A 17840-nucleotide genomic window follows, 5' to 3' on the forward strand; every position below is an offset into this window, starting at 1 on the left:
GGGCCAACGGTCGGCCGAGGATTCCGCGCGTGACGCGTGGCCGAGCCAACGGTCACAAGGGGGCACCGGACTGTCCGGTGTGCACCGGACAGTGTCCGGTGCGCCAACGGCTCTGAATCTGCAACGGTCGGCTTCGCCAAATAAGGAAAGAAATCCGCACCGGACTGTGTCCGGTGGTGCACCGGACTGTCCGGTGCGCCAGGCGACTGAAGGCAAGAATTGCCTTTCTAGAATGCTCTCAACGGCTCCTAGCTGCCTTGGGGCTATAAAAGGGACCCCTAGGCGCATGGAGGAGAATACCAAGCATCCTTTGAGCATTGTTGATCACTCACACTTCATTCTTACGCACTTGTTCGACATTCTTAGTGATTTGAGCTCCGTTCTAGTGAGAACCTCATGATATTCTTTTGAGCTCAAGTCTGGGTCTTGTGTGTGCGTATTTGCTGTGATTTTTGTCTCTTGTGTGCGTTGCTCATCCCTCCCTTACTCTGTGCTTCTTTGTGAACATCAAAGTGTAAGGGCGAGAGGCTCCAAGTTGTGGAGATTCCTCGTGAGCGGGATATAGTAAACAAAGCAAAACCCCATGGTATTCAAGTGGGTCTTTGGACCGCTTGAGAGGGGTTGATTGCAACCCTCGTCCGTTGTGACGCCACAACGTGGAGTAGGCAAGTGTTGGACTTGGCCGAACCACGGGATAAACCATTGTGCCATCTCTGTGTTGATCCCTCTGTGGTTATTGTGTTTTGCTAAGACTCCTCTCTAGCCACTTGGCTTTATTGTGCTAACATCTAATCAAGTTTTGTGGAATTAAGTTTCAAGTTTTACAGGATCACCTATTCACCCCCCCCCCTCTAGGTGTTCTCAGCACCACTTGCGCGTGGAGAAGGCACGCGGCTCTCTACGGAGTTACTTGACCGAGGTGCTTGGCCCTCGCGTGGGCTTCCCTTTGCGTAGGGGCACCAACGAGGATTAGTCGGGACCTTGCGCGGTTTTGGATACCTCGGTAAAAATACCGGCGCCATCCACGAGAGTTTGCTTCTCTACTTTGCTCTTTAAATTTCCGCATTTACATTAAGCATTTAAGTTTCAATATTGTATTCGTACTTATATAATGTAGATTAAAACTTAGCCATTGCGGTAGAGATAGCAACACTTAGACAAAACCTAGTTTGCACATTATAGTTTGATTATTTGCATAGGTTTTGCTCTAGGGATTTATCTGTGGCCTAGTTTAGAGAAAGTTTTAGAAAGTCCTAATTCACCCCCCTCTTAGGCGTCACCTGTTTCCTTCAGTCCTCGCAGCCATAACTCTCAAATATAATACTATGACTATGACAAGTGCTTTTCAAAAAGCCAATTTGTCAAGATGCTACCTAGAGAAATTTCCATCTATGGCGTTATCAGGTTCAATTACAATACTGCAAGTCTATAACCTCCATAAGAGTGGGTTTAGAGAGTTGTGTACTGTTTTAGCTTGTATACTGTTTTAGGCATATACAAACAATAATGCTCCTTAATAGTTCTAACAGCTATATGGTTATTTATAAACGCAATCTATACTACTTATTAAGGCTCTAAGAGTAGCCTGCCTTTTTTTGTTCTGCCATCGGTAAATCTGGACCGTTCGCTTCATCCAACGAGATCCGACCGTGCTCCGCCCCCTCCCCTCCCCCGTCCCAGCCTTTGGCAACCACCCCGCCCCCACCCTTCGGCGGCGTCGCCCACGAGGGCACGAGGCCGATCCACCGCCAACAGCCCGCCACCGCCACCACCCGCCTCTGCGCCGTCTTGCCGTCCCCGTCCTCGCCCTCCCGCGTGGGCTCGTTCGGCTTCGACGCGCTCAAGGAGACCTTCTCCGTGGACGTGTCGGCGACCGGCGCGCGCCCGCTTCGCGTCCCGCTTGTCGCGCCCTTCACCATCGCGTCCTCGCGCCTCGCCGCGCTCTCCAACGTCGTCGTGCGCGTCGATCTCCGCAGCGGCGCCGTCGGCTGGGGCGAGGCACCCGTGCTGCCCTCCGTCACCGCCGGGGACCAGCCGACAGCGCTCGGAGCCGCGGGCCGGACGTACGCCGCGATGCCCCGCCGTGGGCGCTCTGGCGCGGCCGCCCCCCTCCTCCCCGGTCTCGCACGCGATGCCCCGCCGTGACAGTCGCCGCCCATCAACGGCCTCGCCCTCCTTCCTCCATCGTCCCGCTCGCACGAATCTAGCTAGCTAGGCGAAGAGCTCGAGCAAGACGGGCGGGTCGGCGGCGCCCCCGCGGGCCCGCTGCAGCGCGTCGGCGGCGCGCCAGACCCAGGCATCGGCGGCGCCCGTCGTCGTCTCCTCGCGGTGCCGCCTCATGTGGCCGCCCAGCGCCTGCCCCATCTCGAAGCCGAGCCCGCAGACGTGGCACTCGTGCTGCGCCTGCGGCTCCCTGTCTCCTCCTCCGCCTCCGCCGCCGCCGACGCCGTCGCCGGCCTGCTGATGATGCTTGTGCTGCTGCCTGAGCGCCCTGGCGCCGACGCCGAGCTCGAGGCCGTGGCGGCCCCGCAGGTGGCTGGTCCGGTGGCCGCCGAGCGCCTGGAACGAGGTGAAGGCGCGGCTGCAGGTCCTGCACACGAACAAGCTATTCCATGGCGGAGCAGGATGGCGACGCGGGGCAGAGGCCACCCGACTCCGTTCCGGTAAGATTCGTTACCTTCTGATGGGTTGGTTTGGACTCTTCAATTTCTAGGTCCCGCTGGAGGCGAAAGCTTGCGAGGTAGGAGTACACTTGGGCTTGGAGGCTTGAAGCCTCAGGGTTTACCAATTAAGGGTGTGTTTTTTTCTCGGACAATTGACTTGCAGTGTGATGCTTGCGTCAGGGCTTTGACGTTTTAGTTTGTTCTCTGTCTAGGTTATTATATTGGTTTAACCTTGGATCGCGTTAATTCGGGCCATGAGGAGGTTATTCCGGTGGTTTGATATCGGATCTCGTTAATTCGGGCCCTGAGGAGTTTGTGCGGGTTGAAATCCCCAACACGCTAATTCGGTAAGGACGCCTCAGCTGTTGCTAATTGCAGGAACGATCGCTATTAATATCTCTAATTCAGAAAGGGGGCGGTGATGAGGTTGTCGTTTTCTTTGTTCAAATCGTCTCAATTGCTAATGGAATGGTCAACCCAGGTCAAAACAAAATAAGAATGGTCATAGTTCTGATCTCCGTTCGTTCTGAACTATCTGCTTTGCCAATTTGCTGTGAACGGGAAATGGGTATCATAGGAAGTAATAGCTGTAATATTACCATCATCACTTCTGTTAGGTGGTTCGTGTAGGGGATCAAAATACTAATCAGCATCAACCATTTTTTCGACGATGTGCCAACCACTTCGCACTGTTGTAAGTCAAAAACTCATGATTCTGTACAGAATTAGCAGTGTCAATTTGTTATTATTCTTAAGTTCATAACCTGCCTACATGTTTCCCTGCTGCTTACAGGGCTCCTTTAACATATACTAGCACATATGGTTGATTAAAATACTAATCAGTATCAACCATTTTAGTTGTGGTTTCGTTTGCGAAACTGGTTCTCTTAATAAGGAATTTTATTTCACATTTTCTAATACTAATTGCAGCAGTTAATGTTATGATGCTATGGTCCTATATGTCGTATTAAAATATTTGTCATACATGGTACTAAACCAATAATTGAGTGCATAATGGTGATCAAGGTAAAGTTAGAAAGGAATCTTCATATGCTGGTGGATTTTTTTGAGCCTAAAATGGGTCTATATGACAAGTATGTTCTACTTATTGACTTCAACAGCCTTTACCCTTCAATAATCCAAGCAAATGATGAATACTTACAATCTCATTGAACTTATGGATCCTTATGCCAAACAGTTCGGGAACATTCCTCGGTGCTAATGAAGACTCAACTAGAACCCTTGCAGAAATCGAGAAGAAGATTGCAAGGGCTACCGTGTTACCCAGAAATCATGGGGAGGTACTACATAATATTTGCAATTATATACCATGTTTTGTGATTTAATTGTTCCAGTTTGGTCAGAGAATTGATTAGCTCTAGGAATATACATGTGCTCTAGGAATATACCATAGCTTTAGGAATATACCATATTTGCAATTATATACCATATTTTTTCTGATGAGAACCAACACACTTGGGAACAAACCAACTCAATAGTTACAGTAAAATAACAAGGGATATAGTGATTTACATGAAAAAATAAATGTTAAACAATATGCAGTAAAAAATGCTACTTGTTAGTAACATTTTTCCTCCAGGGAACCCTTCACTGATATAATGAACTACTCCTTCAGTTTATACCTTGGATTTGTGTTTGCTTTTGTCTTAAAATTAATTAATTATTAAATTGTTACTAATGAGCTATTGGAATGCAATTCCCTACGTGGCATCTTTCTTGATTTATCTCATGGACGTCGAAGAATGGGAGAAACTATGTTCCCATATGAGGTGAGTGCAAGAAAAAATTATGAATTTTTATTTTTTATTATGCATTTATTTATGCAGCCATTCCAAACTCCTCCACCTGGTCCCTTGGTCTCCATCAGGAAGCCACCATAGGCTCATAACATAAGTTCTATCAGCGTTCAGCGTGCCTTTATGTCCTTCCCTTGTGATTCCCTAGCAATTGGACCATGTCCATCCTTTGGTTAGATACTGAACATATATTGCTATGTTAAGTTAGTCAACACAAGGATTTTACATAATGTTGTCACCATGGTGCTCTTAGGTTGGTGGTTGTTCAAATTGCTTTATTTATTTACATCTCCATTGCACGCTGTTGGTTGTTGGCGATTTCTTATTTTTATCTCCAATTGACTGAACTTTAGTTTTCTTATATAGTTTGAGGCTTGGCCATGCCTTTAAATATAGATATTGCACTATTTAAGCTAGACATTGATGAGCTAATAGCTGATTATGCCAAGGTAATTTTTCAAATTCTCTCCTTGTGTACACATGTGGTAACACCGAAACCGAAGTTTCGGCGTTTACTCAAATCATGGGCAGGTCTGGTAGATATTACTAGCCTAATCGAGAGGCAATTTACAAAATCTCTAGGCTCCAGCCGAAAGTGTCCTGTGTTCACAGGCCCAAGTCCTACTTCAACAACTGAAAAAACTAAACGAAAAGATTTGAGAAACTCACATCAATCTAAATTTGCAATACTATCAACGAAGATGTTTAGCATTATTCCACCACCATAACTCAAGACGATGATGGGGGACCTTGTTCCAGGTCTAGATTGTCCACCATCTTCTGTATAGATTCGATATCACCTGTTGCTGAGAGGGAGTGAATCCGTAGGCTATCTGCATCCTCACTGCTCATAAGAAAACAGAAAATAATGACAATTGCCAACAAGGGGCAAAAATCTTCACAATAAAATGGACATGACAAAAGAACTGTTTGAGGTACAAAGAAAACAAGGGGGTTTAGTAAAATATAGACATACTCTGTAACTCCAAAGATTTCTTTGACTACAAGTGAGCTGTCCCGTGAACAGAACTCCGGAAGATGGACAGAGATTCACAAACAATTTCTATTAAGATCTGATTCATCATGGTAACTTTTATGTAGGCTAATCAGTAACAAACTACAAAAAAAGACGACCTAAGAGTATCTCCAAGAGTTCTCAAAACACTCTCCCAATCCAGAAGTTTTGGAAACATTGAAAAAACACATCCCTAAAAACTGCCAACCTTAGCTCCCAATCTTTTAGCACTTGGGAAAACTGAGACCCCTGCACGTGGGACTAGGCATTTTTTCATCGACACCAAAACATTGAACTGCTTCATCCATTTCAGTTTAGATCAGAATTTGTATATGGTATGTTTAGGATATATATAATTTAGACCAAGATAATTACTGCTCACGATATGTTCTGTTCTTCATAGCTATTTATTGATTGGGTAATGCATGACCAGATTATGTTGTTTGGCCATTGTGAGACAAACTTTTTCTGCATTTCTAGGTCATATATGAATTCTTATTCATGGAGAACTCCATCTTAAAGTGTTTAGTTTGCAGTTCAACCTTTATTGAAAGACAAAAAAATTACTGCTAAGCTTATTCTGTCTTTGAATTTATCCATGATTCTGAATCATATTATTTTTACGTTATCTGTATCACCTTCTTTTTTCCTATATAAAAAGTGTCTATAAATTCCGGTATTAAAACACGAACCTACTGCTTGGTACATAGTAGTATTGAATGTGGGGAACCTAATTGGCCCTTTTTTGCTTTTATTTAGCTTATTCTTCTGATAACACCGATTTAGTTAGATATAGATCTTCTGTTCTATGATCGCGCTGTGTTATTTAAATCCTGCTCCAAATTGCAAATGCAATTCTGTTATTGGAAGGTTTTAATTAAGATACTTGTTTTCGAATCAAACTGCTGCTCAGGTCTCCTATTCTTCAGCTGAAGATCATACTTGCTGTGGAGCCTTTGATCCCTTCAGAGGGACCAAGGATTGGAGAGAACATTTTCGGTTACACGGTCAGTACATAATCTATTTAAAGGTTCATTTGTCTCACTCTCACCAGTATTTATAATCTGTCTAGCTGTCCTGATTTATATTCGTCAAGCTGTGCGAACATAGTTTTTCATAAATACAGTGTTTTGTAGCGATTAATGGTGTTGTCTCAATGAACTCATACATGCGTTTTCTTCGATCGTACCAGGAATCGAATGTTGCTGGTTAGATTCATTTATGTTTTGTTCGTGCTCATCTTGTCTTGTAGAATAGATAGAGTGTATGCCTGTGTTCTCTTCGGAAAGTGTATTTTGGTGCAACAAGCCTATTTTTTGAACTTAGGTTGATGCTTCTCTTTTTGAATGTTTCTCCACATATAATGAATATGGGTTGGGTTTAGAAGGTGCTAGACAGAGACCGATTTTTTAAAGGTTGACAGCCTAATTATGAGGCATACAATTTTTTGGCTCTCCTGTATGACATTTCATGGAAACAATAATTTTCTCTGTATCGGTGTTTGAAAGACCATAACTATTTGTTGATAAGCTCTAGATGGTGTTGGTTGACCTCTTACTGATGCTATTTTATTTTAGAATATTTTTTGACCTCTGATTTAGTCTAGAATATTTCTTACAATTCTTTGAGTTCATCAAAATTTGCAAGTGTTGTGAATACAAATCTATACATGTAACTTCTCAGCAATATAGTCTAGCTCATCAATGAACTACAAATCTATACATGTAACTTCTTAGCAATACATTCTAGAATATTGTCTTAGTGGTTATCCAGTCCTACCATGTCGATGCTGTCACAACAGCTAAGGAGTTGCCTCGGGACATCACCACATTTGTTCGTTGGAGCCAGCCAAGTCGTCATTTCTTCTGTTTTTATTTTTATTGTTTGATTTGAATCTGTTTTCTCTTCTATGTTCTGTATTTTGATTGCCATCATGTGTTGACTGCTTGAAGTTTGTTCTGTTATCTCATCTGTTGTTCCTCTTCTTCCTGGTATGGAGAGGGAAGCTAGGTTGTAAGGGCAATGATGATGCGAAAGTCATGCACCACTCTGAATGAGAGGATTTTCTCTCTTTGGGCTGACAAGCAAACTTTCTACCCATTTTTTGGCGAAACTTAGTTGGTTGTGTTTTGTGGAGTTCTTGAGTGATTTCTAAGAACTGGATGATGTGGGCTGACAGATCCAACCATGATGTGGACTGAATTTTATTTGTCGTCAAGAATTAATAAACAGAATAACCAGTGTACAGTTTTTTATACAAAATTGAAAGTTGGTCGCATATTTTATCAAGGCTATTATTATTTTATCATTTCAATGATAGGTTGGTATGCATGTTCATCGTATCCCTCAACTGTGAACCTGATGTTTAATGATAATTTAGGACCTAGGTCCATATTCTGCCACCATTTTTATTTATCGGTCCTTTACGATTGTGCTAGCTTCCAATTGTACTTGAAAGTGGTCAGATAAAAAACTAGAGACATTTATAGAGACGTTCTCACCTCCTTTGGTTTTTTGCCATCCATGATTTGCAGATAGTGGACATCTTCAGTAGCAGCTGCCGTGGCCACCATAAGAATCCTCCTTCAGAGCCATATGTCCTTGAGGTGAGAGACTGGACGACACTGCCCAAGTCCCAACAATGTGTTGCTCAACATCTTTCTTAGGTTGGGGTTTTGCAAGATTATGTTGGAAGTGGAGGCTGTGTGCAAGGCGTGACAGCGTGTCGTGGTCAAGGACCCTAAGCTCTAGCGCCAAATTCATATCACATTTGTTCTAGAATGGTCATCCACTGAGCTCAATTTCCTGTAAGCTATAATTACCGCTGAATTAGCTGACCAACATTTATATTGCCACTTGTAGAGATCATGAATGGTCCCTGGGGTTGGCCTGGTTCACGCTCCATTCTCAGTGCGTTTTCCGACATCGTTCTTCAAGCAAGCATGCGAGCTGGCTCCTATTTTCACTGAGCTTGTGGATTGTGTGAGCTTAGATGGGGAGTCCTTGCAAGCTGCTTTGTCTAGGCAAGTTCTGAATTCTATACACTGGATTCTTGTGATACCAATGTGGTATATATCTTTGTTCAGAGCATACCGTGAATAGATGAGATTATCAACTGATTTTTTTCATCACAAGATTGTTGCCTTGAATTTTGAGGAGAATATAACTCTCTGTTAGTTAGGTTATCGAAGGTCGAGCTAATTTTTACATTCCTAGCTATATAATGGTTTCAGGTTAACAGGGACTTATCATTTTATAATTTCAGAACAAAGCAGGTTCATGAATTTACCGCAAGGCTGCTAGATATTCATGATAAGATGATGTTGATAAATAATAAAGAGGTGAGTAAACTGTTTCTTATCCGTCTCTGTGTCTCAGTTTTGACCTTTAGGAAATGCTTTTTTTAAAACTTTCTCTTGTTTTTTAGCCAGCCACTGATATGTGTTTGATACACTTTTAGGATATACGCTTAATATTGCACCGGTCGGACTATATGTTGGATTCTGAAATCAATTCACTGCTTCAAATTGAAAACTCTAGGAGCTATATTTTGCCACCAACGCTGCAACTTTCTGTTGTTCCATCAGGTTGCTACTGAATTTACCTGACCATGCTTGCCTGGTTGTTTTGTTTAGCTATTTTGGGGTGCACAGATTATTTTGCACTAGACACTGAGTTCATTTTATCTCCTGTCTAATGATGGCCACATTAGCTTTCAGCACGCGATTCAATATAATTAATTCTAATGATCTATGTAGTTGTCTCTATAGCTATTTGAATGGATAGCATGTAGTTTTGTGTGCTTTGTTCTGCTTTGTTGGCTTCTATTTTTATTCAAAACTGCTCCGTTACAAGTGAGTCTTTTGTAACAATGGATAATACTTTTTGAGTGGCAATTAGCTATTTTTATTCGAAACTTTTGTAGCAATGGATAATCTTTTGTTGGCTACTATTTTTTCCCGTTGGCGTCCATGGCAGGACCTACCTAAGTTAGCCCAGCAAAGCACAAGCCCCTATCCGCACGACATTGCCCCTACCTTTCGCCGCCCAGATGCTAGACACAGCGCCCAGTGCCCAGCCGCCATGGCCAGGTCCCCAATGCTCAGTGCTAGGACGCCTGCCTTGACTTCATGGAATATTATAGCTATGTTCCCTCCAACACTGGAAAATGAGCCGCTAATGTGGAAAACTAGGAGTTAGATTGACCGATTGGTTGGGAGTTTGGAGGTATTGTTTTTACACCATATTTCTGAAGAATGATGCTTGGTCACTTGATTGGCATGGTCATTTCTATTTTTTCTTTGTCCGCTCAGGATTACCAATGCTAGAATCTGTATGGATTCTATCAGCTGTTCGCCTACTGATGCTTATGTGCCAATTTAGTGAGACTGGAGTCATACACTCCATACAAATCTATACAAAATCAAAGTAAGTTTGTTTTGGTCTTGATTTTTTATGGATGTTCTGGTGTAAATTCGTTTATTTGTTTTGTTTGATTTATTTCTTGAGAAGTTGGAGCTATTGAAGATTTGTCCTTACCAGTTTGTAGTTACAGGTATCCAATTGTGTTGGTTAATGTCCTTTGGTGAATTACTGAAATTTCTATTGGAGTTGAATAGTCTACTGTATGGAACTCTATAGATAGCATGCTATGCTAAAAATGGCTCATGATTATATATACAGATAGATAGAGAGAGAAATGTAAAGAGCACGTTTTAAAAAGCTAACATAGATATTGCTAAAGAAGGTGCTAAGAGTTTAGTGCTATATATCTAAATATATGTATCTGTTCAGACATTAGATTTTTCGTTTCAGGTGGTTGGCAATGCAGTGATGCTCGGTGAAATCATAAACTACGTGCAGTCCCTACAATGACAAGTTGAGGTAAATTTCCACTATCAGTTCACAACTGGAACGACTCATTGTTTTGTCGTTCTAGAATGGAAAGGGTCGACCTATTCTCTCTGAAAACCCTTTTTCTTTTCGCATTCCGTTTTGCAGTTTATGTCCATGAAACTGGCCACCGTGAATCCCCAGGTGGACTTAAATAGCCTGCCTAACGTCCTCCCTAAAGATGTGAGGACACACAAACATGATCGCTCGCTTCACGTTACTACATTTGGTTTCAGGTATGGATCGAGGGGCCCTAGCTCACATTTTGTTCCTGTTTGTGATCAGGTACATCAGTCTTGTGGTCCGCCACATTTCTCGCTGGAGACCTCAGACGCTTCGTTGTCGTACCTCAGCCAGCCTCACCATGGAAGCCCTCTTGGCTGCATGGACAACCAGAGTTGTATGCATCCACTTGACACGACGTTTTGCCTGGCGATAAATCCGCAGTATCATTTCCTCAACGGTGTTAGCGATGCATCGTCTCAGGTAAAAAATGCAACCATTGTCTTGTGACTCTTAACCAGCTTAGACCATATTCATGCAGTGACACTGATGGTGAACATCGATACGTCACATAGGTTGGGAATTTCTAGCCTTGCATTTCCAAGGGCCGGTGAATAGGCGATCTTGTAGTCTCTGTGTTGTTGTGCGCTTGCTGATTTTAGAGATCCAGTTAGCTTTAACAATGCTTGCTCATGCCTTAACATCCTGCCAGTAATGTGTGACTAACACAAGATTTTGTTTTCACTCCCCACAGGTTGAAACAATTGAGCTTTTTGTTTATTTTCATAAAATGAAACAATTAGTGTGGACGTAGCATAATCTTTTGCTATTGCTTGTTCTCTGAAGCCACCTGATCGACCATCAATTTTTATTCTGCGATTCAATCAATGAATCAATGTTCCAACATTTTATATATATGTACTAATTTTCTATTTTCTTTTCAGTTGCAGCTAATTTGATGCTTGTGTTTATGGAAACCAAGAGGTGGCGCTGATCCATTGGAAACCTGGTTGTGTATGAATGGGTTTCCAGCTACTTCTATTCTTGGAGATAGAAACCAACATGTTTGGTTTTTGTTTTTATTCGCTTTAGAACAACTCATTTTTGTACGAAAAGAGGCATTTAGCTATAATTGTTTGTTGTAGTATGTTTACCGCAGGATAGCCGTTCCATGAAATACATAAAAACCTGATACTGTTGTTATATTTGGTTTAGTCATGCTCTTATGGAACCTTTAATGAGGATTTTTCTATATCAAGATATCATCGTCATCGTCATTATTATTGCATATCATACTTCCAGATCTATATAGCACACTTAAAAAGAGTTTGTTATTTATGTGTACTTGTTTGCTCATAAATCAACCTTCTTTGTTGTTGTCTCAAGGAGGAGCGGGCGTTCACGAGGCCGCTCGGCGCTCCGCCTCGCCTCGCCCTTTTGAATGACTCCGCTTTCTAATTTTTATCTCTTCTAAATTGTTTCTAGACATTGGAGCTCGTTGCAAGTGGCAAATCCCTTATACTTGAAGGTTGTAATGTAGTGGCCCCGTTGCAACGCACGGGCACTGACCTAGTATATAAGAAAAGAACCCACTATATCTATTGTTCTTTTTAGTTGTGGTAGATTGAAGAGAAGGTACACCATTATTTGCTAAGGCTATCTTCCCTAGAGTATAACTCAAAACTCTGAAAAGCTTGGTTTCGACATATATAGTTGATACACATATAAAACCATCACCACTTGAAATTGGGCACAATGCTATCAAGCAACACAATCACACTAGCAGTTCTTCAACAACATTAGAAGGCAGCCACAACAAAGCACATGCTAAGTGTGCAGGGGCTAGGATGAATCTATCATCACCTGAGAAGACTGAAAGCCCCTCCCAGTCGTGGGCCTTAAGCTCGGCGAGGCGGCGAGAGAGATCATACTCATCGACCTTCTCCTTATCCTTGGCAGCAGGGATGGCGTGCGCGGTGGCTTGTGGCAGACCAACGAAGACCTCTAGCCCGTAGTCGTCCGCGACCTACTGCATGAGGATGTTGACCTCGGTCTCTGGCATGGAGAGGGAGGTGGATCCGGCCATGGCACCCTCCATGAACTCGGCTGCACCTCCATGTTGACAAACTGGCGTTCGAAATTGTCCATGGTCTCGAACATCTTCTGGAGGTTCCTAGTGGCGAGCATGGAGTTGAGTGACTTGACGATGGACTGCATGGACTTGCCGATGACCTGCATCTTGGCCTGCATGTCGAGGCGGGCTATGACGACATCGAGGTGAGGCAGAGGTAGTTCTTGTGCTCGGTGCGCTTGTGGATGGCGTTCTCGGCGTAGATGCGGGCGCCGTCCATGTTCCCCTTCTCTATCGCCTTCTTGACCTTGAGCTTCTGCTCCTTCTCTTCCTCCTCGCACTTGCGCGCCTGGCGCTGCAGAGACTTGGATGTGAACTTTAGACTCTCTTCAACGGTGGACGCTAGCGCCCCCCTCCCCTCTCTATGACGGCTACAGGCCTCCCCCTACCGCTACAACGGTGCCCCCTAGCGCTGCTACAATGCTAGCGGCTGGTGGGTGCGCACGCTACATCAAGGGGTACCACAAGGGCTCCCCTTGCCTCGGTTTGTGTGTACAAAAGTATTTATTAGTTGGGAAAAAAATGATAATAGATGGTGAATAGGTATGGAAAATAGTATTTTATGATTATAGTGGGGTATAGGGGAAGGATTTAGGGGGAACCGCTGTACAGTGTGGAGATATAGGGGGAAAAGAACGCTGACGTGGCACGTGAGTGGGATATAGGGGGAGAAATTTAGGGGTAACCGCTGAAGACAGTCTTAGGTTGAAGATCTGGTTCATCAGATTCTCCGGGTTCCCCATGGTCACCGCGACAGGGGGGTCGCTCGGGCTGGGATGGATCTAGGTTTCAGCTAGGGGTTTTGGGAGATGTAATACCCAAATTATAAAAATTTATAAAAGAGTTGATCTCATTATGTGAATTGCCATCTACTTCTTGAGACATGTGACTAAATCCATTTAAAAGAGAATAATTCTTTACTAAAACACAAACAAACTGAAAGTCGCCTAGAGGGGGGGGTGAATAGGGCGAAACTGAAATTTACAAAGTTAATCACAACTACAAGTCGGGTTAGCGTTAGAAATATAAGCGAGTCCGAGAGAGAGGGTGAAAAACAAATCTCAAGCAAATAAAGAGTGAGACACAAGGATTTGTTTTACCGAGGTTCGGTTCTTACAAACCTACTCCCCGTTGAGGTGGTCACAAAGACCGGGTCTCTTTCAACCCTTTCCCTCTCTCAAACGGTCACTTAGACCGAGTGAGCTTCTCTTCTCAATCACACAGGACACTAAGTCCCCGCAAGGACCACCACACAATTGGTGTCTCTTGCCTTGGTTACAATTGAGTGAATCACAAGAAAGAATGAGAAAGAAAAGAAGCAATCCAAGCGCAAGAGGATTTGATTTGGAGTGATTCCGGACTTGGGAGAGGATTTGATCTCTTTGGTTGTGTCTAGAATTGAATGCTATAGCTCTTGTAAGGCGTTGGAAGGTGGAAAACTTGGATGCAATGAATGGTGGGGTGGTTGGGGTATTTATAGCCCCAACCACCAAACTAGCCGTTTGGTGGAGGCTGCTGTCGAATGGCGCACCGGACAGTCCGGTGCGCCACCGGACACTGTCCGGTGCGCCAGCCACATCACCCGGCCGTTAGGGTTCGACCGTTGGAGCTCTGACAGGTGGGGTCTTCTGGCTGTCCGGTGGTGCACCGGACAAGTACTGTAGACTGTCCGGTGCGCCTGCTGCGCGTGCTCTGACCTCTGCGCGCGCAGGCACGCATTAAATGCGTTGCAGTCGACCGTTGCGTGCGAAGTAGTCGTTGCTCCGCTGACACACCGGACAATCCGGTGTGCCACCGGACACTGTCCGGTGCATACACCGGACGGTCTGGTGAATTATAGCGGAGCGGCCTCCATTTTCCCGAAGGTAGCGAGTTCAGCGTCGAGTTCCCTGGTGCACCGGACACTGTCCGGTGGCACACCGGATAGTCCGGTGCGCCAGACCAGGGCTCACTTCGGTTGTCTTTGGCTCTCTTTGTTTGAACCCTTTCTTGGTCTTTTTATTGGTCTATTGTGAACCTTTGGCACCTGTAAAACTTATAATCTAGAGCAAACTAGTTAGTCCAATTATTTGTGTTGGGCAATTCAACCACCAAAACTAATTAGGAAAAGGTGTAAGCCTATTTCCCTTTCACAAACCATGCATCATACTAGAGTTTTGTTTGTGCATTTAATAATAATAACAATAACACTAATAAAAATATAACGATGAGTTGAAGATTTTGATTAAAATCTAAATTTAAATTTGGAATTTAAAATGGAAAAGAAGAGAGAAATATTATACAATACAAAATAAAAATTTATAAATAAATAACTTCATCATAGTTTGGTATGTTCAAATCATACATCTAAAACTGAGTACAAAATTCACTACAAAAATTTGAATTCAAATTTGGAGCCAAAAGGTAAAAAGAAAAAGAAATAGAAAAGGGAACAGAAAATAATAAAAGAAAATCAGAATCTACCGCGTGGGCTCATTTCCGCTTCCGACCCACCTCGTTCCCTTGTCCGCGCAGCCCATTGGCCTCCGCACTAGGACCTGGCGTATGGGCCCCTCCAACCAGTCACAAGTCCTCCTCGCGTGCACGCGTGGATCACAAAGTGTGGCCCACCTAGCGGACTTTCTCTCTTGGTCGGGCGCTTGCATGTGGGACCGGGTGGTCAGACTGTCGTCTCCACGATAAGCGCGAAAGCTTCAACCGCATCCCGGGCAGGTCGCCCTAGCCAGTAGCCGACCTCCCTCCAGTATTTAGATAGTGCGTACCCTACGACGCTCCTAAACCTTGAGTTCCACGAATCCTCTGTGTCATCACTGCCAGCGCCTGCGGTGAGAAATCGGGGGGAGAGAGAGAGAGGATATCGCCGCCACACCGAGTTCTCGGACCGCCTTCGTCCGGACTGCCAGAGTGGTGTGATTGGCAAGCGCGGTGGAGCGAGGGTCATTTGCAAGACATCCTCTAGGCAGGGGGGGTCATCGGAGGTCCATTCAATTCGACACCGGTGTATCCCGCACGACTGCCCCGCGCGGATGGACGTGGTCAACCTACCTAGGCACCCAATTAGCCGGTATGTTTTCGTCCGGTGGGTTTCTTGCTTGCTCTGCAATCGTTTACGGGTAACGAGGGTTGGAATTACGGGCTGGGCTGTGGAACCACTTTACACCGGCGGGTCTCCGGCGAGTATTGGAGAGTGGCGTTGCCGCGTACAGTGAGGGAGAGAAGACGAATTGTGCGCCGTCGGATATGGGATGAATGACCGGATTAAATCTAGACCCCCCTTCGTTGGGCAAGTCGATCTGGACCGTTGGGTTGATCGGACGGTTCAGGGTAAGCAAAGCCTCATAAAATCTGAAGCCTTGAACTCCGATCTAACGGTGGAGATCACATACCGATTCATAAGCAACGAAATCTAATCCAAACCATAAGATTTAGATCTAACGGCTCTGATTTGCTGATACCCTTTCGGCCGAGCAAAATTGCAAAGCAACCCCTCGGGTTTTAAGGAATAAACTCACAGTCCACCGAAGTTGTAGCCTGAGTCTTGGGAATTCTTGCGCAGAGGTCCCTGCGCTTTCCAGTATTTGGCGTGCAGTCCATGAGTAATAAAAATAGAGAGTTAATTATGGAAATTGATTTTTAATACAAAAATAATTCTAGAAACCTATATAAATCATATTTAATTCATTTTAGCTTCAAATTGACCAATTCCTATGGCATTAATTTTTGTAATAATATTTTCTATCAATTAGTAGCTCTGTTTAGCCATAAAACCTGAATTAAAATTGTTCACTTGAATTAATCTATTCTAAGTGCTAAATAACTTCAGAAATGCATAACTTAATAACCATAGATCCAAATTTAGTGATTATTGTTTCTACGATCTCGTTACGCAACGTAGAATATTAACATGCATTCTGTCCTGTTGTTTGGTGTGATGTTAATTTTTGATATACTATGTTTGTTTGTATTGTTGTGAGTAGACGAGCAAGCTAATGAGGATCCAGGGGTTCAATAGGTGGAAATTGCTGAGCGGGAGCTCGTTGAGGGCAAGTTGTGTCCTTGATCACTTCTTTTTACCCAGTCATGTTCTTATTAATCATAATGATCTATATAGGTAAATTTTGATAGAACCCTTTAGGTTACCCTAGTTGGCTATCTTTATACTTGATTCCACTGAACTTTTTGGGTAGTACTTGCTACTGCTTTATGTGGTTTTGAGTATGGAGATACACATTATTAATGATCACACTTTTATTATCAGTTTCTTATTTGTTGTTCATGATAAGATCATTATGTTAATTGGAACATGGAACGACCACCTAAGAAAACAATGCTACCACAAGGGTGGTATGGGACTCCCTTGGGTGACTAACTAGGAAAGCTAATGGAGGACTACCTTACCCAATAGGGGTAAGGGCAGTAGGGGAGTGGTCAGTGTGGAGAGGCCCTTGGATTGATTTTGCTGCGATGATGGTCAGGCGAGGGGTCCCTGCATTGGAGCTTCCTAAAAACTGTAGTGGGTTTTCTGAAGCTAGTGGAACTTTGTAAAGGCCTCGTAGTGTTACCCTGCCTTGTTTTCTTGGTAGAGGTGTATGAGATTCATGACCCCTTGGCAGATGGGTAACATGACTTGTGAGTAAAGATGTGCAACCTCTGCAGAGTGTAAAACTGGCATATCAGCCGTGCTCACGGTCATGAGCAGCTCAGGCCATCACATGATTAATTTATGGAATTAAATTCAATTTATCATTTGCATCGCATTGAGATTATTTATTATTACTTTGATTTATTATTACTAAGGTTTGGTATTTATTTATATTTAGTAAGTGATAATAAAATTTTGACCAACTTATAAAAAGCAATGCTCTGCTTCAATCTTTATTTTGTTGATTAGCCTTACACTTCGCATGAACTCTCACCTTTAGTGAGTTCATGCACATTATTTCTCACAACTTGTTGAGATATGATCTTTTGTGAGTTCACTCTTGCGATATATAAACCCTCTACAGGTGAAGAGCATGTGGTCGAAAAGGAGCCGCACAACGAGAAGTTCGACTTGATCTAGGTGGCGTCTTCCGGTCAGCTCTGTGGCGCCAGAGAAATAATATTTAGTTCGTTTTATATTTATCATTTATTTTGTAAAACTTACGCTATGTAACAAGTGAATTTATGATATTTATGATATTTATCTCTATACGCTCTTTTATTATATGTGTTGTTCTTACTTGGCGCATATATAAGACGTACCAGGCTTTATTCCTTAAATTCGGGTGTGACAGGAGATTAAGAGAAGATCGCGAGGGCGATTTCTGAAGACTCGT

The 17840-nt window shown here is 43.6% G+C and overlaps 2 protein-coding genes, 1 long non-coding RNA gene, 1 other non-coding gene and 1 pseudogene across 4 annotated transcripts; 3 read left to right on the forward strand and 2 right to left on the reverse strand.

The window, feature by feature from the left end:
* Window positions 1-1751: 1751 nt before the first annotated feature.
* On the reverse strand, window positions 1752-4775 carry LOC103631267 (zinc finger protein ZAT5). The gene is made up of 2 exons (XM_008652213.4): window positions 4768-4775; window positions 1752-2653 (listed from the first exon to the last, which is right to left on the reverse strand). Exons 1-2 carry the CDS (start codon window positions 4773-4775, stop codon window positions 2212-2214), a joined length of 450 nt encoding a protein of 149 aa, XP_008650435.4. The 3' UTR covers window positions 1752-2211.
* Window positions 2191-11680, forward strand: LOC100274062 (uncharacterized). Its single transcript, NM_001148441.1, has 14 exons — window positions 2191-2663; window positions 2876-3010; window positions 3862-3964; window positions 4426-4453; window positions 6409-6502; window positions 8030-8101; window positions 8162-8278; window positions 8358-8518; window positions 8761-8836; window positions 9809-9923; window positions 10311-10379; window positions 10497-10571; window positions 10674-10874; window positions 11336-11680. Exons 12-14 carry the CDS (start codon window positions 10500-10502, stop codon window positions 11348-11350), a joined length of 288 nt encoding a protein of 95 aa, NP_001141913.1. The 5' UTR covers window positions 2191-2663; window positions 2876-3010; window positions 3862-3964; window positions 4426-4453; window positions 6409-6502; window positions 8030-8101; window positions 8162-8278; window positions 8358-8518; window positions 8761-8836; window positions 9809-9923; window positions 10311-10379; window positions 10497-10499; the 3' UTR covers window positions 11351-11680.
* LOC111589606 (small nucleolar RNA Z221/R21b) lies at window positions 7510-7612 on the forward strand. Its single transcript, XR_004850966.1, has one exon. It is a non-coding gene; the product is annotated as a small nucleolar RNA Z221/R21b (small nucleolar RNA).
* A 485-nt stretch (window positions 11681-12165) lies between the features above and the next one.
* LOC103631268 (ESCRT-related protein CHMP1-like) lies at window positions 12166-13265 on the reverse strand (annotated as a pseudogene).
* A 1681-nt stretch (window positions 13266-14946) lies between these two features.
* LOC111589528 (uncharacterized) lies at window positions 14947-17723 on the forward strand. Its single transcript, XR_002748569.1, has 2 exons — window positions 14947-15586; window positions 17529-17723. It is a non-coding gene; the product is annotated as an uncharacterized lncRNA (long non-coding RNA).
* Window positions 17724-17840: the final 117 nt, after the last annotated feature.

The sequence above is a fragment of the Zea mays genome, chromosome 6 (genome assembly GCF_902167145.1).
Source record: "Zea mays cultivar B73 chromosome 6, Zm-B73-REFERENCE-NAM-5.0, whole genome shotgun sequence".
In the NCBI taxonomy this organism is placed as follows: Eukaryota; Viridiplantae; Streptophyta; class Magnoliopsida; order Poales; family Poaceae; genus Zea; species Zea mays.

Coding starts and splice junctions, on each gene's coding strand:
- LOC100274062 (NM_001148441.1), top strand. CDS start 10,500: ATGTCCATGAAACTGGCCACCGTGAATCCCCAGGTGGACTTAAATAGC. Junction 10,572..10,673: donor CTAACGTCCTCCCTAAAGAT/GTGAGGACACAC, acceptor GTTTGTGATCAG/GTACATCAGTCTTGTGGTCC.